Raw genomic sequence first — 21,898 nt, 5'->3', positions numbered from 1 at the left:
ACTGCACGGTGCTCTGGGTTCATGAGACCTTTGGATGAACACACCATGAATGGTGGTCGGGTCAGGAGCAGGCTGTTTATCCTAGCTCCTGAATAAATTGACATTTTGGAACGGGAAGGTTTTAATGTCACAGTGATGACATGTATGGGTTTGGGAGATCTAACCAAGAAAACAAGAAGCACTGCCTCAGGATGGACTGTGAAGCTTTCTCTGGTTAAAACTCAAGAGAAAGAAAAAGGGAAAATATTTGCCTATCGTGTGAAAATATTTGGATGAGAAAGCTGTCCATGATCACAGGGGACGAAATCATTTGTAGGATTTCTTTATGGATTGTTAGTGTTGGGCAGAAAACATGCCAACATCCATCGAATGTTAAATTTGCTGTAAAGTAAGCATCTTGAGGCTATGTGGGATCCGATAGTCGTGGCAGAGAGTCAAACATTTCCTGGACAGTCTCTGCTTCCAAACCTACCGCCTGCAGCTCACGCTCCTCGAAAATCCTGGAGAGGACGAGGCGACGCAGCGGCACCGTCATGATGAGGACGAAGGGGAACGCCAGCGACGCCTCGGTGGACTTCACTACCCAGAGGGCCACGATGCAAGCCAGCTGCACGATGGTGAACATGTTCATACGCCATGTCTTCACCTGAAGAAACACAGTCAACGCCAGTTAAAGAGAAGAAAAATGATATTCCGCCAAATTATAAAGAGACACATGAAAGTGAATGGAGTCCCAAAGTTTCCCTCCTGCAGGAAGAAAATCTTGCATGTTTTTGGCTCCATCTAGTGGTCAATCCCTGTATTGCAGGGTTCTTCTTAAATATACAGGATATGTAGAATTTTCTTTAAAGTGCTCCTGATTTTTACAGCATTAAATAAAATGTGGTCTAATGATACAGATTCACATTGATTAACATTCTGACAGCATTTACAGGATATTCATCAACATGTTTTTCCTTCTGATTATCTTCTGCTCACTGCTTAATCAAATGCAGGTTACAGCAAAAGGCTGGATTTCATTATCAACGTTAGATGTGTGAACTTTCCTAATCAACACTGGGATTACTGTGGGAATAAAAACAGCAGCTGTACTGATTCTATTCACTCAAGCTACAACGTTCAAAACCAAATCTAGTAATATTGCCGGTCTCGAGACCCTTTTCAAAGGTCTCTGTCTCGTCTCGGAATCGAAAGCATTTGGAAAAGCATCCAGATTTTAAAACAAGACCACCACTGATTGGCTAGTGTTCCACGTCATCATCTGTGTTTAGGAGGAAAATGCCTAAAACGAAAAATAAGTTCAGTTCATTGGTAGTTATATTTTGCTCGCTCAATATCAAATTAAAATGATTATCTGTTTAGATTTATCATGTCATTTCGGCCCTATTGAAGTCCAAACATTGTGGACTTTTTCGACTGAATATCGATTCCCTTTCAAAGTTTCCTCTTTTGATTATAAACCTTCCTCTGCACTCTGTATTATCTTCAAACGACAGACTCGTCTTTAACGGTCAGTAGAAAACAACACAAACATCTCCTTTTTGAACAGGCGTCCAATGGGAGTGATCAGGAAAGAACGGCTCAGTTCTTGAGCAGTGGAAAAATTTATTCATCCGTTTATTTGAAGATAATGTTTTGAATCTTTTTCAGTTCCCTCCTCATGTTCCCAAAGAAAGTGTTTCTTGGCTGAGCTGTAAGAGTCAAAGGACAACAACAAGGAGGGAACTTTATAATAAAATCACTAACTGTGGATAAACCACATCATCTGTCTGACTTCAGATAAACTGAGGGATACTTTTTACACTGAAACTATAAGTCCTTACACTAAGAGCTCATTAGGAACTCTGAACAGAAGCAAAAGCTGCCTCAGGGACCTTTTTATACATCTCACTTATGTTTGACAGTATTCTTAGGAGAAGTGCATACCTACCTTTACATTTTTACATCTTTTCTACATTATCTTGTTTGTTTACATACTAACAAGTATTAAAACTGTAAGTAATCAGAGGCAAGAGTCCTCGTCACAGCGGCCGTGGGTTCAAATCCGACATCGGGCATTTTGCTGCATGGGAATATTAAGGAGTAATTAGGAGGGCAAACTCCTAACTGTTAATGACCTGTTAGCTATCATCATGTAGAATAAGGTACCAATACGCTCTTAATAATGATAGGCAGCCACTTTGCTACTAATTAGCATGCTAATAAACTACCATATAATGGTGAATATTGTGACTTTGATTTAAAGTGTTACCTGTATTATTTTTTTATTATTTTATTGCTTGGTCTTTATTTCTTGTCTCTTGTCGTGTTTATCATCCATCTTTGTTGTATTCTGTGACGTCCTGCCGTCTTGTCTGCATGTGTTAGGTTTGTTCGGCTTCCTGGTTCAGCAGAATGTAGGCGGAGTCAGGAAGGCCATTAGTGACCTGGGTACACCTAGTATCCATCAGGACTCGGCTTTAATTGGCCTCTCTCTCCCCACTCTCTCTCTCTTCCTCTCAGGCCTCCACCAGCTGGTTTGCTTCTGTTTGCACTTCACAACACTCCACTCATCCACACATTACATTCATGACTGATTTGTCAGATTTACATAATCGTGATTGTTTTAAGTTTAGTTTAACACTAACTTCACTTCCTTTAAACCTTGTTTCATTTGTGATACCATTCTTTGTCAATTACTTTGAGCCAGTTTATGACTATTCTTATTTTCTAAATCATTCTCAAAACTACCTTTCGTCAACCTCTTGTTCTCTCTCCTGTGACGTTTTCTGAACTCCATGTGAATTTGTCTGAAAGCTGCTTTTTAAATAAAGTTTGACTGATGGGTTCATTAAGAACGTGTACAAAACAGTTAGTAGAAAATAAAGATTATATAAAACAACAATCATCTGTATCTTTTCCAAATCTACATCCCTCCATCACTGACGTTCAGATGGAGAAGCTCAGAGATCTCACTCTCTCCATGCCAGACGTTAGCCCTACTCTGCTTGTTTTTCTCCGGTGGTTAAGAATTGACATTTGCTGCACGTAAAGAGCATAACGACTCACGTCGCCGTAGAAACCTGAGTGAAGATGATGTATAATGAAGAAGAGAGCCTGAATAATTGGTTTGGTTTATCAAACCGAGCTCAAAATCAACGCTGCAAACCAAACGCTGCCTGAACTTAGCTGCAGTCACCGCTCTGATGGGTTTGGCTTCCCCACCTCACCACTAATAACAAGAAGACGAGGGGCATGTAAACAGTCGTATTGCTTGCGTTACCTTAGTGACGTAGATGTGGTCGGGGTGATGCTTGGCGGGCGTGACCATCAGCGTGATGCGTTCGTACAGCTGGATGCCGGTCAGAGAGGTGACCCCCATGTAGAGGAAAATCCCAAAGAGCACAGCCAGCGGGATGAGGCGGAGCACGTCTGTCATCACGATGGACATACCTGACGGATGGGATGTGGTTAAAAATGAGGTTTTTGTTGAATGACAACAGATATTCTTTTTTTCAGATGACACAAAAATGTACAATAATATACAAGTGTGGGGAGCATTATTCCTTCAAGATGTGAACAGCCCTCTTGATAAACAGGCTGTAATTGCTGTTTATTTGAAACCTATCCACTGTTCAGCTGCCTCGCTTGAAACACTGCTCGAGCTAATCCAAACGGTCTTACCCCTGATCCGAACAGCGTTTCAATCAAACAGCAGCTCAACAATCACGATGAGTCATTACGCCTGTGTACCCGATCAGGATCAAACTGTGCTTAACGACGACTTTGGGAACCACCTTAATTGAAACAAGATATTCTGCTGGAAAAACAGCGCAAGCCAGAAGAGAGAAAGAAACAATGTGGGAATGTCAGACAGAGCCGTCTCACTTTGACTATTCTGATTTGGAAAATGAACCGTTGATGTTGGTTCAGTTTGATGAGAATTCATAAACACAATCTAAAATCTAAAAATGTAGCAGATTCATGCTCCATGAATGCCCAGACATGCCGGAGCTGCAGAGGCGCCGTGTTGTACCTTTGAACTCCTGTTTCCTTCAGACAAAGTGCTGCCTCTAATTCCAGCATTGTCATAATGTTGTAGAGAAGTATAACACACGGACATATTATTGAATCCACTTGTTAAAATGTCTTTGTCAAAAGCACTTGGTTATCTTTTTGTATAGTCCAGAACGGATGTGCAATTGTATCCATCCATTCATTTTTTACCGCTTTTTGCAGGGGGCTGGAGCTGTCATTGGGTGAGAGGCGGGGTACACCCTGGACTGTTCATCAGTCAATCAGAGAGCTGACGTATAGAGACAGACAAACAGCCACACTCACATTCACACCTATGGGAACATTTTTAGAGTTACGGATTAACCTAAGGAGCATGTCTTTAGACTGCGGGAGGAAGCCGGAGTACCCGGAGAGAACCCACGCATGCACAGGGAGAATATACAAACTCCACACAGAGAGGCTCCTGTCTGGTTTGAACCAGGAACCTTCTCGCTGTGAGGCAACAGCGCTAACCACTGTGCAGCCCTGTATAACAATTCATTGTATTCATTTGTATTAATGCTTGGCGAACCTGAGGAAGCTACAGGAGAAACGCGTTGTTTGCTCACAATCAAGTGACAGTAAAGTCATTTTCAGTGAGTCACGTTTTATTTATTTTTTAATTGTAGTGAGACTTCATTAAGTACTCAGATGGAGCGTTCAATCAAATAGAATACTTTCCTTAAACAAAATATATGACGCACTAACTGATGGAATATGGAGAAAAAAAAAAGTTAATATTTTTTCAGAGTTGTTGTTAAAGTCCCCATAAAATGAGAAATACATTGTCCCTGTTTTAATCCAGCACTCCAGTGTTGAATGGTCATCGGCCAATTTGATTTAAAACAAAGCATTATCTGAGTGTTTTTTTACCTCTAAATAACTGTAGTTTATCTTCCTGTAAAGATAGATAGATATATGGCTGTTGTCATTGCATGTTATACAACAAAGCAATCCTGTTTGCAGCATATAAAATAAAAAAATATTAAATATGTTCACATACACCAGCACACATACACAAACACAATCCAAGCACATCTCACCCATACCCACATACACATTCATACTCGTAAACATTTGTAAAAATAATGTCATAAATACTTTATAAATTAAAATATAGGGAGTTGAAACACCACAGTTATTGCACAGAGTCCATTATTGTAGTCCAGGGATGACTTCTATCTGTGTGTGTGTGTGTGTGTTCGTAGCGTGTCCACATCTCTGGACTTTCAAATGTCTGAAGACTCCTCCTGCACTCAGGAGAGTTTACTACTAATTATCAAGCTTTGTCGACGCTAATGATCCAATCAAATTCATCCCAACGTTATGTCCCGCCTTCTATCTTGTGATTGGTTCTCTCCTATCTACCCCGTTTCAGAACAAAGTAAAGAAGTACATCATGACACGGCAGTCAGATACTCTCAAAGCTCTGTTTCATGGAGAGTCTCCACAAACTATTTTATCTCTCTTTAAATAAAAATAAACTCGTAGCATTTTTGTTTCTACAGTGTGAATGATTTTCCTCGTTATTTTGGTCGCAACCCAACAAAACATATCGTTGCTAATAATAAGCTCCTTGATTGGGACATAAAGCTCCTTTTTTTATTATTGTTTTTTTTTTAAAAGACTTAAAAATAGGCTTCCTTTTTCATTATCATGCTCAGTTTTTAGCCTCCAACATTTTCTCCCTGTCAGCTTACCAACAAGAACAGCCACAAAGAGACCAGTCAGCCGCTGCTCTTTCACCTCGTGGATCATGGGCTTCTCGCCGGGCGCCGTGGCTTTGCTCATGACGGTGAGGGCGTTTACGTGAGTGACGGAGCGCACGGTGGCCGCCGTGAGCCACGGCAGGCCGAAGAGAGGGCAGAAGGCCCCGAGGATGACGATGAGCAGGAGATCCAGGTGGAAGCCGGAGCCTTTAACCAGGCGGCGCTCCTTCTTACTGACTATGAGTCTGATAGATGGGGGGGGGGAACATGTTACTTTGTATAATCAAACAGAAATATACCTCAGTGTTGCATCAACTCTTCAGAAGATCTGGTGTACGTACGAAGTGATCTGAGTCTCCATGAAAATGAGGATGAAGACGAGAAGTGCAGGAACAACAGACGCTCCCATCATCCAGGTGGGAAACGGCTGCTTGTCACCGAAGGGACTGATGAACCAGTTGCGCTTATCAGGAGAGGTGACGGAGAAGCCCGACGGCACATCGAGTTTCTAAAAAGTAAAGAGAAATAATGTTATCAAAGTGAAAAAAAAAGGTTCTGATTCGTTGAAGCTGTATATTTGATATTGAAGTTACCTGAGTGTAAGTGTCTGTAATGGCATAATCTATCAGTACTGAGAATAAAATAGAGATGGGGATGCCGAAGTCGCCGATGATTCTTCTGGCCTGGAGGTTTTAAGAAAACAACCACAGGAGTGTTAAGTCAGCATGCGTCTTGTCACACAGAAGTTCATTTGAAGCTGCAGGGGCTCCTGAGCTGTCTCTGCTTTCAGAGGGGAACATGATGCTGTCATATCTTCTTGGTAACAGTGTTTATTGAGAGTAGCCTTTGGGCTTTGACTGTACCACAAACTGTGAATCTAGTTCAATAAAAGACATGAAGAGGATGTACAGAGCTGATATTTACAGAGAGCAGGATCGTTTCAAATCCAAAACTGACTTAAGTAAGAATTAAAGCATAAAAACATGACATATTTGTATTTATTGTCCGATGAGAGGCCCTAATGTGACAGCAAAAACCGACAATCAAAGTGGATGTTAAGAAAGTTGTGCTGGGAGGGGGGGGGCCGATGGCTTTGCGGTTAGGTCGTGCACCCTGTACGGAAACTACCGTTCTCCAAGCTGGCGGCCCGGGTTCAAATCAGACCTGCTGCTCTTTTACAACATGTCATTCCCCACTCTCCCCCTGGTTTCCTCCTCTATCCACTACCCTAAAGGCATAAAAGCCCTCAAATAGATTTAACAAAAAAAAAAAGGAAGGAGAAAGCTGTACTGGTCACAGAGAAACATACAAATGTTTTTGTTGAATTTCTAAATTATGTTAGTTAAGAAAATAAAAACTTCTGACTTTTCTGAAACAATCTTTTTTTAACTCCCATTATATTTTTTTACCGCTCTTCCCTTTGGGTCGTGGGGGGCTGGAGCCGATCCCAGCTGTCATTGGGCGAGAGGCGGGGCTACTCCCTGGACTGTAGGCCAATCAATCACAGGGCTGACATATAGAGACAGACATCCAGCTACACTCACATTCACACCTATGGGCAATTCAGAGTCACCAGTTAACCTAACTGGTCCGTCTTTGGACTATCGGAGGAAGCCAGAGTACCTGGAGAGAACCCACACAAGCAAGGAAAGAACATGCAAACTCCACACGGAGAGGCTCCTGTCCGACGGGGATTTGAACCAGGAACCTCCTCGCTGTGAGGCAACAGCGCTAACCACTTTTTAACTTGGGCTCCACTTTTATTTCTTCTGCAGACTCTGCCTTAAATGTGCCAAGAAGTGGGATGTGCTGTGATCAACGCAGGTTTTCGAATGTTCAGAAAACCAGTTGTAAGTTTTTTGTAGAAGAGAATACACATTAAACATGTCTGTGTAACATTAAGGATGCAAACTATGCACGTCAGTTTGAGGCGCCCTCAAATGCCCACAATAAGCATGTAATTCTTAATCCAGGTATTAAAAGAGACCTTACCTTGCCACCCAAAAAGCGACTGTTTCTGAATTTCCTGAGGAAGAAAGCGACAAAGAAAGTGCCCATCATGAGGACCAGAGAGAGGAGAGCAGTGTTGGGCTGGTTGAAGACGGGGCTTTCGTAGTCCCTGAGCCCCGTGGCTGGGGTGGAGTCAGTGGGATACATGGCCATCAGTGGATGTTCATGGAACACCTGGAAACAAGCAGAGCATCTCAGTTCATCCAGTGTTCATACGCTGTACCGGCTTTTTTTTGTACATGTGACTCAAAGTATTAAAAGTACTTCTTGAATGTTCCTGGTTTCTGTGACAGGCTCTGTACTGCGATTTCATAATGAATACATGACTATGCACACATGTGGTACCTTGAAGAGCTTAGAGAAAGTCTCATAGATGAAGATCAGGGAGATGAGGAAAGCAAAGATCTCCTGGGTGAAGGGTGAGATGTAGCGGACGAGGAAGCTCCCCTCTGCCGCCACAATCACCAGAACGATGAAGATGAGCCAGAAACCGATCCACACCCGACCAGTCAGGTACTCAAAGTCGTGGGCCTGACAGAACTGAGTGAGAAGACCCATACGGTTAAAAAAAATAATAAATCACCAAAATGAGAATTCTGTTGCACAGAGCTGGAGTATGTTGCACACGTTGCTGTAGGTCTTAATGACATTTTATAACTTCCATGATTTAAGATGAGAGTACCTTATAGTAGGCTTCTTCAAACACCAGTAAAGGACCCGAGAAGCCGATGATGAGGAGGGGCTGACCAGCAAGCAGCGAGAAGATAACTCCAAGAGTAGCAGTGGACACAATGAGCTCCGTCACTCCCATCATGCCCTCTGTTTTTTCTCCTGCATGTCAAAACAGAAAGAGAAAAAAAAAAACCTGTTCAGAGCACAGGTCTGAGAATGACACGACATGTTGATGTTTTCGTCCCGTAGTCAAGATTACCAAGCAGGCCTCCAAAGGTAATAGTTGGCGACAGGGCGGCAAAGTAGATGAAGATGACGGCGGCGAAGCACTGCATGTCCACGGCATCTTTGAGGTCGCTGACATACTGCGGGTAGCGATGGCGGATGTCGTGGATGAGGCCTCCGAATGGGATCCCTGAGCGCTTTAATGGATCCACCTCCTGGTCCCCCTCCTCCTCCTCCTCCGGACTCACCTCTGAGGGGTTGGTACAGTCATCACATTAAGAAACGACCACAATGCTCCATATCATGTATCAAAGGCACACTGTCATGCAAATGTGAAACTAGGTATTGTCTGAGTATCAAAGAGCTGAGCGACTACAGATAGCCTCTAAACATCTACACAACCTGCCGCTGTTTGAGAAACACTTTGAAACACTGCAGAGCGGTGGGTTTTTGAAGAGTGATTAAGGAGCGTTTAACAAAACTATAAACTGATTTGTGACCTGATTTCTTATATTTTCTTTGTAGTTGGTGTGTTTAGGGCTGAGTGACACTAAAAAAAGGAGTGAGTGTCAAAGTCATTTTTCATATCTGAGTTTATGAAGAGAAATACAAAAAGCCTTCCTCACTGCGTTGGCCTCATTATTTTGGGATTTGCTGCCAAGTAGTTCAAAAACGAGGTTCTTCAGAAACACAAAATACACATTTTCTAAAGTCTCACAATCAACAAACAAGTGAAGTATGTTTATAGCCAAAACAGGTATATGGTGAAATCAAACATGGTATCTTTATTAATTTAACAGCGGCTTAAAAAGCACAAATAATATTATTTAAAGCTGTCTCACACAAACACAGGGAATGGTCCTAAAACAATTTTAAAGCAGTCAGACTTCAGGGATCAGTGTTTGCATAGCTAGCCCTGTTTTTTCAAAGAATCAGAGTCGCCTCCATGAACTTTACTAAGTAATTGAAACCTTGGCTGGAAAACGGGGCCCTTCAAAGACCTAACAGACTACCTTTGTTGTTCAGTTCGAATCCACTTGATGATTGTTGCTTCTTCAGCTCTCTTTCTTTCCTCTTGCGCAGCATCTGCTTCTGGAAGTCTGCCACCGTCTTCAGGAGGTCTTTGCCCTCCACGTCTGAGGGTGGAATGACGATGCTGCAGTCCAAGAACTCATTGATACCGTTCAGGAGGTCCTGTCTGTCGTCAGCGAAGTAGGCCACCTCGTGGAAACTCTACAACATGGTACAATTAGATATCATCATTAGAAGGCTTTTAAGGCGAGTGAATCTGTATGGAGCGCCTTTATTATTTATAACTGCAACAACTGTGCACATTTTAAGTATCTGTTGGAAGTAAGAGCTGATTGACTGTGTGTCAGCAGTGGATGGAAAGTACTCCTGTTAGTTGAACTTCTCAGCTGTCTTTTAAAAGGCTGTGTAAGCAGTAGAAGAATATGTAGCTCTCTGATTCACTCCTGAAGAGTCATTGTTGTCACTTCTATGAGACATGAAGATATGAAAAGTGCTGTTTCACAAGTTATTTTAAGAAGAAGAAGAAGAAGAAGAAGAAGAAGAGATACTTTATTAATCCCGGGAGGGAAAATTCAACTTTAGACTCTGTTGTTGAAACACAGCTACACATTCATAGTCTGTAATACACACACATGCACAAACAGGACTAACTAATGGAGGGATGTCAGAGTAAGGGGGCTCTTTAGCTTGTGGAGTGGTTCAATGCCTTGTTCAAGGCCAACTTGACAGTGCTCTCCAGCTAACAGACCAATTTCCATACTTTGTCCGCACCTTGGTCTTGAACCGTCAAACCCTTCGGTTCCCAACCCAAGTCCCTCCAGACTGAGCTACTGCACCCCAGGTGAAGGTTTTATTTGGCAGCTCCTCTTTACATTCTGTTATCAGATTATTTTTCGGTGCTGATCACTTTGAGAGCCGTTTTTAGTTTCAAGGAAAATGTGTGAAAAAAAAAAAAGTGGCGAGGTTTAGATTTGTACCGCACAACTAAACAACATTACCTTCTGACCTGCGGCTTGACAGGACAGAATCAGCTCACGATTTAAATTCATTTTCATCTTTTTTCAGTTGGCGTCATTTTGAGATCTAATCAAAGGTTTGAGAGTGAATAAACTATAAAGATAGTGTCTATGCCTTTTGTGACCTGTGGCTGAAATGTGATGTGACATCAGTGAAGCTTCTTATCTACCTTGTCAGACATGAGAGTAGAGAAGGATCGTCCGATCTCATGATAGTCCACGTTGGACTGACTCGGACCAAGCAGGACGAACAGAAAGCGAACAGGGACAGGGACCTCCAGGACTGACTCCAGAAGGACGGCCTCATTCAGCCTGACGAAGGCCATCGCTGGCTGCTCCAGGAACTCAACACAGCCTGAGAAGGAATACCAAGACACACCACAATAAGTTGAATGAATTCAGAATTTTCACTTCTCTGCAGACGGGCTGTTTTCTTTTTGTCTACAAAATATTTGAAAAACGATTCTGCTGATTGTTTCTTCAATTCTGTTACTATCTCCACAGAAACTGTTCTACAATGTACAAACCTGTAGGCTTAGAGAGAAACTGTTTCACATCCTCAAAGAAACAATATGTAACAACTTTTAACAGGGGGAGTATCTCTCCCATGTCCACAGATCGCCCCGGTCACCTGCTTATAGTTCTGTTGAAGTTTGGCAGCGGGCTGCGGCTCTCTCATTAGAAGGGTGTAGGGCTTAACAGTGCTAGCCAGTTAGCCCATCTAGATACTATTTGATACCATGGCTGAGGTTAAGAGATGGAAGAGAACAGTGACTAATGAAGCTAAGCAGAGAAAAAGAGAGAGTGACTGAGCAACCAGCAATCTAACCACCTTTGGCTGTATCATTATCGGTGTCATCGTTGTCTCATGTTTAGCAGCTTTACCGGCAGCAGAAAGTCATTTAACCCAAGTTATTATGTCTCAGGTTTGCATACAAACAAATAAATAAATAAATCCATCTTACACTAATAAGTCATCTCTACAACGAGCTATAGACCCTCTCGAGAGCAAAAACCCGCTAATATTACTGAACCTTGTCAGTCGACATGGTTCTTTGGTTTCTGACAACATCATCACTCTGCTTGTCAACAAATGCATATTGTCTGTGAGCCATTACACAGCTGTGTCTCATGACAGTGCAGTTGTACTCAGAAACCTTCGGGGGCGCCAAAGCGCACCAAACTGAATTCCTACATAATGTTGCTTTAAGGCGCAGAGCAGAGCAGCTGCAGCGTTGTGGACGTCATTAACACTACACACTTCAGTTAAGGCAACAGATAGTCAGAGTCTACGTCAAAGTATGAACCACCAGTGGTGAGGATGTCATGGCATTTTAGTTTCATACTGTCGTGCAATATTATTTTATTTTGAATTTGAGGCAAAGCAGAAAGAAACATTTACAACAAACAGATTTATCCCCTGGACATGTCTAAAATAAAGAAGAAAATAAAAGACATACCCCTCCGACTACTGGACTTTGTCAAAGCTAACAGAGCTTACCAGCTAAAACAATGACAGCTTCAGCATCTTTGGGAATCTTGGCGAGCAGTTTCATGGATCTGGCTGCGGCCGGATGACTCTCAGGCAGAGGGTGGAGCGATTTCTTGGAAAAGGAACAGAAGTGGGGTTATCTGCGTTATTGTTCTGACCAACGTGATGTGACACCATTATATAGCATGGGAGCAATAATGTGAGAGGAGCAATATATGTTAGAACAATAATCATCTAATGGCCCGAAACAGTTCTTTTCAAGTAAGTGCATGACTGGTCCTTTAAGCCTGAACAGAATTATTTTAATAGGCTGTTTTAAATTTGCCAACATTTGAAGCCGTGGGGAACATTAAGATTTCACAGTTAATGCATCAAGAAGCTTTAACTAGGAGCACCTGTAAGCTGACTAAGAACATAATTCAACACATGTGGCGCAGGGAGGCTTACTTTCTCCGACTTCAAGAACTACCTACACGACTTCTGACCTCATGGAGGGTGTTTCAAAGAACAATGTGAGAGCCACAGGCCTCACATCAGGACTCGTGTGTAATCATGCTTAAATCTCCGCTTACTGCTGATTCTTAGAACTTAATTCAAACCATAAACTTGAACGAGACACCTCCAGATCGCTTTTATCTCCGTCCATTTAGATAGCTGAGTTCAATTATCCTTGTGGATTCCTGTCAAAACTCGTTACTCTGGCTTTTGGCAAATCGTGTGCACTGCTCTGTCCGCCCGTGCTGTTTCTACTGTGTCACAATTTATCACCCTCCAGCTCTCATATCACCCTCAGATCTCTGCTAAACAGCTTCTCGAACGGACAGGAAGAATAAAAGACGTGTGAAGAATAAGAAATGCTACAGAGGTGAAGGTGAAAATAACGTCAGATTTGAAAGGAAATCTTACAAACAGGCTGACAAACACGTCTTGTTTGGGGTCGTATACGGGCCCTTTGCCGTCCTGGTGCTCGTCGTGCTCCTCTGTCACCAGCGGCAGGTTGGTGTCCTGGACGTGGTTGTGGTTGTAGCTGCCGTGACCGAGGCTGCTGGATGAGTGGTGGCGGTGAAAGCGATGTTTCAGATCACTCGGATGGCTTTGGAAGACAAAAAACCAAGACATAAAGTACAATTCTTCAGCCATGTAAGCAACACTGTGAGGCTGTCTCTTAGACACAGCGGAGCTCTGAGCTACATGCAAACAACAACATGCTACGACGCTGACGGTGACCACGTTGGCGTTTTTAAAGGTCAAGCTGAGGCTGATGGGAATCATAAACAAATTAAAGATTAGGTCATATCTGTAGCATTTGATAGTAATAGATAAAGTCAAAGTATTAAACTCCAATCAAACCTGTTAGTAATGAAACAAACAAACAAACACATAGCGCCGTATGAACAATCAGAAGAATATTAAAGTAATGGAAAGGCCTAAATGTGGGTGTTTCTATCACTGAATAATAAAGAAAAGCAGAACAATATTGCATTTTATCTTCTACAAACATCAACACAGTCCCAATACAATGTGTTTGATAAAGTCTTACTGAAATATATTCCACTTGTTAGGCTTTTGATCTGAATCACATCTTACACGCATCATGTTTTTCTAACAGAGTTCTGCTTAACTCCACCCTGGATCGTCTGGTTCTGTTTGACACTGAGTTTGCTTTTAGGGCTTTTTGCAGGGAACATGTTTTACTCAGGAGAGTGGATTATGTGTCTCGTGTAAAACATCAATGTTCGGGTTGTTGTTTTTGGGGGGGGGCCTAAACTTATTATGAAATGTTACTGCTTAAACCTCGAACATGTTCTTACATGGGACACTGACAGCAGTGAGAATCACACCCTTGACTCATTGGTTTCTCAATAGAATCAAATGGCAGTAGACTAGCTCATCACATCACAGTACAGTGGGGACTATTGGTGCTAAAGTATTACGACCCTGTTACGCTTCACCTGCATTATGTAACACATGGAGGCTGAACGGTGGGAAAACGTTGTTCTAGCCCTAATCTGACATGGGAAGTAATAAGAGAAACAGAAGGGTGGGGGGGGGGGGCAGCAGGGGTGGAACAGTGCAGCAATGTGTGCATGTCTGAGTGTGTATGTGTATGTGGAGTTCCTGCTGTGTGATTTCGGACCGCTGTGAGGTAATGTGAAAACGCACACTTGGACACCAATGTTACGCCATTACAAATGCAAGGTGTAGTGGCGGTAGAACTCTGTCATGGCACTGTTGTGGAATCGCACCGTGTAAAGCGCTTCTGAAGAACTCCAATGGGGATACAGTAGCTCCACTCACAGCCTTCAGCAATAACTGTTTAGTTGGTTTAGTTGTCATGGAGATCAGCTACTATACTATTTTCTCTTTTTCAGAAACCTTAAGATAAATGCATATCAAATAATTATCACTCCAGCCTTTTACTTTCATCAGTACAAATAGAAAAAGTTGGGGTGCTGATGGCCCAGTGGTTAGGCTGTGCCACATGTACGGAGCCTATAGTCCTCCAATCGGGCAGCCCTGATTCAAGTCCGACCTGCGGCTCCTTTCCTGCATGTCATTCCCCACTCTCCCTCTCTCTCTCTTCAGATTTCCTACTCTGTCCACTGTCCTTTCAAATAAAGGCAAAGAGCCCAAAAATAGTTCCTATCATAAATCATTTGAATTAATGTGGCTGCAGGAAATCTGGACTACAGAGTCGTTGACAAGCACAGCTGTGCGTCTTGTTCCTATAATCTACCTTCCATTAATTCTACATGTTTCTGAGCTTTACCTCATGTACTTGTAATGCAAGTCATACATTTCGGGAAGTTATCAGCAAAATGCCTGTTAAATTAATCCACTTTTCAAAACAAGCTCATTATAAAGCACTTACGACAAAGCCTGAGTGAAAACGGTAATTTTTCCTAATGGGATATTTGCATCAGAGCAGCAATAAAACAGCCAGACACTAATCTGTGAAGGCTTATTATCTCTACTTTATGCATGTGACTTTAAGAGTAAGCACATTTCCACTCCAAGAGAAGTATTTATTGTGTCACTGTAGCCAAGTTTTCTTCTTTTTAACACTGCTTTATTCCTCTTTAGGCCAATGGTGACATCACCTCCCTCATTAGGCCCACATGGTCCAATAAGACGGCGCCCGAAATTGGACGTGACAGTGCTCGAGACAAAAGAACGAGGTGTGACTCTGAAATGAATTGTGTTCGAGACGTTTCCAAAGGATCTTTAAAGTGTTCCGAGTCAGCGATGAGCTAAATTTGAGCAGCGCCTCAGTGTGTTTCTTTCCACGTCGTAAATCGGATATCTCACACTGGTGATGACTCCGATGATGACAGAGAGAGGGTTTTTTTCCCCCTTTGGAAGCAGCCAGTGACATGCTGGGAATTTTATGTGAAAAGGCTGTTAGAGCTGGTACTAATTCATAAAGGCCTGCAACTAAGAACGTCTGATGGCTGGATTATTTTACGCTCATCTGTTGTGTCGCTTTGATTGTGCTGAATCCATCCCATGCACGTTAGTGACACTGCAAAATTTATCCGTGCAATAATTACCAAGTATCATCACACCAAAGTATCATCCATGCATTTATTCATTACTGTCACTGATCGGGCTGTACCATTCTGGCCTAACAGAGGGAGAGCCAGGCAGAGAATGCTGCACCAGTAGCACAGGAGAGCTGAACACACAGACATGAGGATAAAATGAATGTTTCTAAAAATTAAACTTCTACATGTGTGAGTGAACATTTATTACTGACTTTGACAAAAGCCTTTGTCGACATAGTTTCACCCCTGGGTCCATTCAGGAGTTGTTTTGATTAAATCAAATTACACACAAATGTAAAGCCAAGATTAATGAAGAAGAATTGTTCAATTGGAACAATTGTTTGTCAACTGTGACAACTTAAACCTTCAGAGAGTGTTGAACAATCAAAAGCTCCTGAACTCAGCTCAATAAAGAGACCTTTAATCAATAATTGTGATAATGTCCTCCAGTGACACTAACTCTCAACTCAAAGGAAAAACATTAGTCCACACCTGGACCAAAAGGCAAGCTAATCTGGACTCAGCCAACACCTTTTGTTCTGAACAGAGTAGGTAAAATATGGTCCTATTGTCAATAGACTTCCATTGATGTATAGATTGTTAGTGACATTAAACATACAGCGCAGCTAGGGGTCATTTGTAGGACTCCTTTTGCATGCCATTGGCATGTTTGAGGTTTGGTAGAGAATTTCTATAATCAAAAATAGTTATCAGCACATCTCAAATTCCAAGTTAAGGAGGACAAAACACTCCACTAGTTTATTTTACATTCAATTTATTGTGATGTGAGTGGAGTAAACTGGGGGAATATTCCTGTTTTGTCTTCTTTAACTTGGAATTTGAGATGTGCTGCCTTTATATGTTTGGAACATTTTTCAAATTTACGCTTAGCACTCTTAATAATCAATTGGTGAAGCACCACTTTCCACTCCAACTGAGTTATCAGATTAAGTCTTGGTCAGAAGAGAATTGTGAATAACTGTCTGAGCCTCGTCTACTTCTGTATTAAGCTAACCCAATAACAAGAGGTTTGACTTATTTTCAACATTGGATAGCATTAGCTAACCACTGGGCGGAGTAGGGAGGGTCTTTCCGATCTTTGCTGCATGTATTTTCATTTTTTGACCATCTTGAACTTCAATTATGTTACTTATGTTGCTTAAAAACAATGAGCCAGTTTATTGAATGTTATCATGTTGCTACCCATCGAGCTATAAGTTGAGAAACCCTGGTCTACAGCTCTACTCATTACGCTAAGTTGTAAAAGCTAATATCAGTGTGCTGACTTTAGTAACTCTTTAAGTGTGTTGAAAGAGGAAAAATTTGACACTTAGCAGGTATTATAACGAGTAAAGTCATTGACTTGTTGCGTTTTTGCATTCTGACATTGGGATGTTAGATTGGAAGGTTCATCATAGGCTATAATAGATGGTAAATGGACATGAGCTTGTAAAGCGCTTTTTCTAGTCTTCTGACTTCTCAAAGTGCTTTTACAGCGCAGGTCACACCTACACATTCACACACTGATGGTGGATGTTGCCATGTAAAGTGTCCATCAGTATTTACTTATTCCATTCATACACATTCATACGCCACCGCCAAAGCAGCGGTTAAGTGTCTTGGCCAACACACCAGACACGTGGCTGCAGGAGCAGGGGATCGAACTAGACGATCGACTCTACCAACTGAGCCACAACCCCCCCCTTAGTACTCGACATCTCAAAACTATGAGCTCATTGTGGGGCAGGATGTAAAGCAACCACCTGCTACAATTCAACCTTACATTCATGTACATATAAGTCACTAACCAATTATAACAACAATCCACCACCTTTAAAAATCTGGTGGTGCTAGAAAAGGGTACCTGGGTTTGTGCAAAATTAGTATGATATCTGCTGGACACAGTGACTGTAACCACCACTTTTTAAAAGAAATAACCAATAGAGGTTTAAATATCAAGCAAAACTTGGTTTGCATTTAAGTCAGGAGTCGTCAACCAGTGACCTTAAATGTTTTCTCAATCCATTTAACAGTAATGTTGTATAAAACAAGCTGGAGAACGAGTGAGCATGGTGACAACATCTGCGTCTGGCAGGCATGACTTATCTTTCCTTTTGGTAATTCAACTTGACAGTCGACATTTAGTTCACCTTTTTTTTTCCTTATATAACACTGACAGATCTATAACGCACTGCATGGAGCACACTATTCCATTGGCTGTGTGAGTTAGGTCAGTTTAGCTGGCATGTCAATGCAGCTGCCAATCAATAAGAGGGGACGGGCGTAGAGAGAGAGGGGATGCCATGTCACATGTTTTGCATCCACATGCTTTATTTGATTACAGAGTAGCAGTGTGCAGGATCTGATGTAACCATGCCCTCTGGGGTTTTGTGAGCATGGATGAGAGATTTAAATCTTTTAATGTTCTGTAGTAGACAACTGCCTGATGGGAGATCCAGACACCTGTGAGTTAGTGGTGGCATCCATTGATAACTATCCGCTTCGCTGGTTTACAAACATCGCATCGACTGGAAAGAGTCGGCTCGTGCTAAAACCTTAGAGCACCAAAAACTCTACAAGAACAACTGTCCCTGTGAGCCTGCAGCAATAAACCTTCTGAATAAATATACACTATAGCTTGATGTTTAGTCACTCTTCTTTCATCTTCTTCTTTGAAAACATTTGAAATACAATGAACCTGGATTTATAATAAAAAAAAAAAAAATAGCTCAACATAGAAAGATTATACATTAATGTGGGGCGGCAGTAGCTCGGTCTGTAGGAGCTCGAGTTGGGAACTGGAGTGTCGCCAGTTTATGTCTCTGTGTGGACCAAGTCTGGAAGATGGTCTGGTAGCTCGAGAGGAGCCACTTCCCTTCTTGAGCACCCTTGAGCAGGGCACTGAACCCTTAACTGCTCTGCAATTTCATGTGCACCCCCTCACTCTGACATCTCTCCATTAATGCATGTCAATCGGATCCTGTCTGTGCATGTGTGTGTATTTCAGCCTTTGTGTGTGTGTGTGGCATGTTTCAGTTACAGAGTGTAAAAGTAATTTCCCCCTCATGGGATTAATAAAGGATATCTTCAAAGAGCCTCAAACATCGTATCTCATTCTTCTTCTGTAGTTGAAGACAGACAGAGATCAAACTTACGAGGTGGTTTACACAATTTCACGTCAACAAACTCTAAATCAAATAGTGTAGGATTTAGGACCCAGTGCAGCTTTAACACGGTCTTGCCATCCGAATCTTAGTCAACCCCGGGGAAGTACACCACATGAAGAGCCAAGTGTTGTTAAATGTCACAATTTGGAAATTCCCCTCTCAGTTCCCCAGAGTTTGCCGTTTGTAACAAACTCCACAGCAGAACAATGACTAATGTGGAGGAAGAGGAGAGACGTGGTAATTTTTCTTCATGCTTCAATACCTGAAATCTATGTGCGTAATGTAAACAAGGTTGCATCCCTAATACAACACACTGACTGGTTTGTTAATACATGAAACAGAAACAAGCTGAATCAAAGGTGAAAATGTTTTCAGGGGCATGTCTCTAACGTTGGTATTAAATGGGATTGGGATTTTTTGTGGATTAATCAAGATCTGCTCACATGGTTACAATCCCACAGACCGAAACCACAAGGAGTTCCTCCACCAAACATATAATTTAACAATAATGTCCTGAAAATCAACCTTGGCACGCACAAAACCAATGAAAAAGCTTCTCCTACGGGCGGCTGCAGGATAGAATAGTCTGCATAATCTAATTTAAAGGACTTTAATGGCAGATAAAGTTGCCAGTATAAGCAGTAAATCAAATTCCTTCACAGCAGTTCTGTCAGTAACAGGATCAGTTAGGCGTCTTTGATATGCTCATTTTACATGAATGTACCTCTTTGGAGTGATTCCTGAAACACGTCCATCTCCTCTGTGACTCTATCAATACATTTCATACCTCTGCAGTACTTCTTAAAGGTCACATATTACGCAAAATACTCTTCACCATATTTTCCTGACACTAACATGTGCCTCTAGTTTGTCTACAAACCCCCAAATTATTAGAAAAGTCCATCCTCTCCGTCTTTTGCCTGCTCCACTTTTCAGAAAATGTGAATGCTCAAACAGGCCGTTTGGAGATTTTCCCTTCACAACATCACGAAGGGCAGTAACTCCTCCCCCCAGGTGGGTGACACTCCCACAGCTAGGTGTTTGTTCTACCCTCTCAGTCTGCCTTCTCACCATAAACAATAGGGCATGGAGCGAGAAAGCCTGAGCCACCAAAGCCCTTACAGAGAGGGGCGTGGTCAGAGACAGCTCCTTTACATTTAAAGGTACAGACACAGAAACAGCCTGTTCTGAGCAGGGCTGAAATAGAGGGGTTTATAGGCATGATCAAATACAGGATCAGAGTGAATTTAGAGAGAGACTTCACACACATGTTTTGAGGAGCTCTGAGACTTACCGTAAAATCCGGAATATAAGTCGCACCGGTATATAAGACGTTTTGAAGGTCTCTTTGAGAGAAAAAAAAGTTTGAACTGTTTTCCTGCGTGACGATTTATATTGTGTTCAGCGATGTCTACAACGTGCAGTTTCTGTGCAGCTGTGTCGCTCTTAAAGTCCCGTCTGTTTTCACGCTCGGGAGTTTGCACTCCTACTAGATACAGTACGGTAGTTGAGCTCTCAGCCTGCAGTGAAAGTTGTGAGGCACAGACTCCTAGCTTGCAAGTCACGCTGCCCGACTCCGCTGGTCACTCTTTAACTTTAATATAGGACTCGTTCAATCAAAAAAGCACTCCACAAGGTTTATTTACGGAAAAAAATATACCACTGTTTTCTGTAAATACATGATTATGACCTTGTGAGGGAGAAAAGATGTGGAAAAAAGTCGCGCAGCCAGACTGGTCTGTGTCGCCGTCTTTCCCAGCACAGCGTGCACTCAGCTTTCAATTCACAATGAATGGGGATGGGTTTTTAATCACGTCAGGTCGCAGTGATAGGGGCTGCTGCACCCGCTGTAATGACAGCGTGTGTTTCAGCATTTCATACTGGTATATTGGTCGCACCGGTGTATAAGATGCAGCCAACTTTTAAGGCGAAAAAACTAGGTATTAAAAGTGCGTCTTATACACCGGATTTTACGGTATTTAAACTGGCTTAAAAGGTGGATAATATATGACCTTTAAACCGTTTGCTTTTGGACTTGAGTCGTATAAGGGGTTATCTGATTTGTTAGTATGTTTTGATTTTCCATTTTGATGTACTCTGAGTAAATATTCATACACATTTTTGTCCAAAATTGACATATGAGGCCTTTAATTCTCCCCCCAGTTTTCTTAGTAGCATAACTTGATAACTTTCCACTAAAAACAGATGATAAAAATGCTCTCTGTGAGGTGGGTACATCAAATTTGATTTTAGAATATTAAAGTGATAGTTAGCCAGGTCCTGACCTGTGTTTGAGAAGCAACGCCCGGAGAACACTGGGTCTGTCCTCAGCTCTGATCTGATCAGAGATGATCATTGTCTCCACCACCAGATGGGCGATGCCTGGCAGTGAGTTCTGCTCCAGGTCAAGAAGGATGGCACCTAATGAAAGAAGACAGAGGAAGATAAAGGGCTAACCGCACTGCTTATACCAGATGCAATCAGGGAGAGAAAGATTTAAATCTACACAGTACAGATATTTGAGAAATTCAGCCAAAAACACACTGGTTTGTTAGTTTACAATGTCTGTTTGATGCCATGTTTATTATTGTAGATTATATTTCAGCTTCAAATGGAAATAGAGCTATTAAACAATGTTGTTGTGAGTTTTAGTTTCCCTCTGCGTGCATTCTGGAGCTTTTTACCATGTGTGATGGTGCGCCGAAGCTCCAACAAGCTGCGAAAAGAGAGTGAGGCCACATGAGGTTTTCCCCAGCGGTCCGTCTCCTCCTCCACATCCTCTTCAAACTTGATCCAGCGAGCGCGCTCCTTCCAACGCATTTCATGGTCCTTCTCCACAATCAGCTCGTTCAGCTCCACAAACAACTGAGGATGAAGAGGAACAGGGTATTTTTTAACATACAGCTTGTTGAACTAAAACAGAAAAACTGCATCTATCCGTAGTTAAGAAAAATAACTGTAACAAGAAGAACACGATCTTTAACTGATGGCAAAC

General features: G+C 42.1%; 1 protein-coding gene across 5 annotated transcripts in view; it reads right to left on the bottom strand.

Moving 5' to 3' along the window:
• The window catches only part of slc4a3 (solute carrier family 4 member 3), a 63,358-nt gene that overhangs the window by 6,196 nt on the left and 35,264 nt on the right, over positions 1-21,898 (bottom strand). For 4 of the 5 annotated variants that reach the window (XM_061053868.1, XM_061053870.1, XM_061053872.1 and 1 more), the window contains 16 exons: positions 21,588-21,768; positions 21,189-21,324; positions 15,808-15,867; positions 13,098-13,284; positions 12,201-12,303; positions 10,870-11,054; positions 9,665-9,884; positions 8,686-8,901; positions 8,437-8,585; positions 8,100-8,294; positions 7,737-7,928; positions 6,338-6,427; positions 6,086-6,252; positions 5,736-5,989; positions 3,263-3,432; positions 473-646 (listed from right to left, as the gene is read on the bottom strand). In XM_061053868.1, coding sequence (XP_060909851.1) covers positions 473-646; positions 3,263-3,432; positions 5,736-5,989; positions 6,086-6,252; positions 6,338-6,427; positions 7,737-7,928; positions 8,100-8,294; positions 8,437-8,585; positions 8,686-8,901; positions 9,665-9,884; positions 10,870-11,054; positions 12,201-12,303; positions 13,098-13,284; positions 15,808-15,867; positions 21,189-21,324; positions 21,588-21,768 — 2,679 coding nt within the window. The remainder of the gene's footprint in view (positions 1-472; positions 647-3,262; positions 3,433-5,735; positions 5,990-6,085; positions 6,253-6,337; positions 6,428-7,736; positions 7,929-8,099; positions 8,295-8,436; positions 8,586-8,685; positions 8,902-9,664; positions 9,885-10,869; positions 11,055-12,200; positions 12,304-13,097; positions 13,285-15,807; positions 15,868-21,188; positions 21,325-21,587; positions 21,769-21,898) is intronic. The other variant, XM_061053871.1, reaches the window with a different exon arrangement.

This window comes from Labrus mixtus, chromosome 13, assembly GCF_963584025.1.
Source record: "Labrus mixtus chromosome 13, fLabMix1.1, whole genome shotgun sequence".
NCBI lineage: Eukaryota > Metazoa > Chordata > Actinopteri > Labriformes > Labridae > Labrus > Labrus mixtus.
Note: the sequence above shows the minus strand (reverse complement) of the source record. Positions and strands in the feature narration are given on the sequence as shown.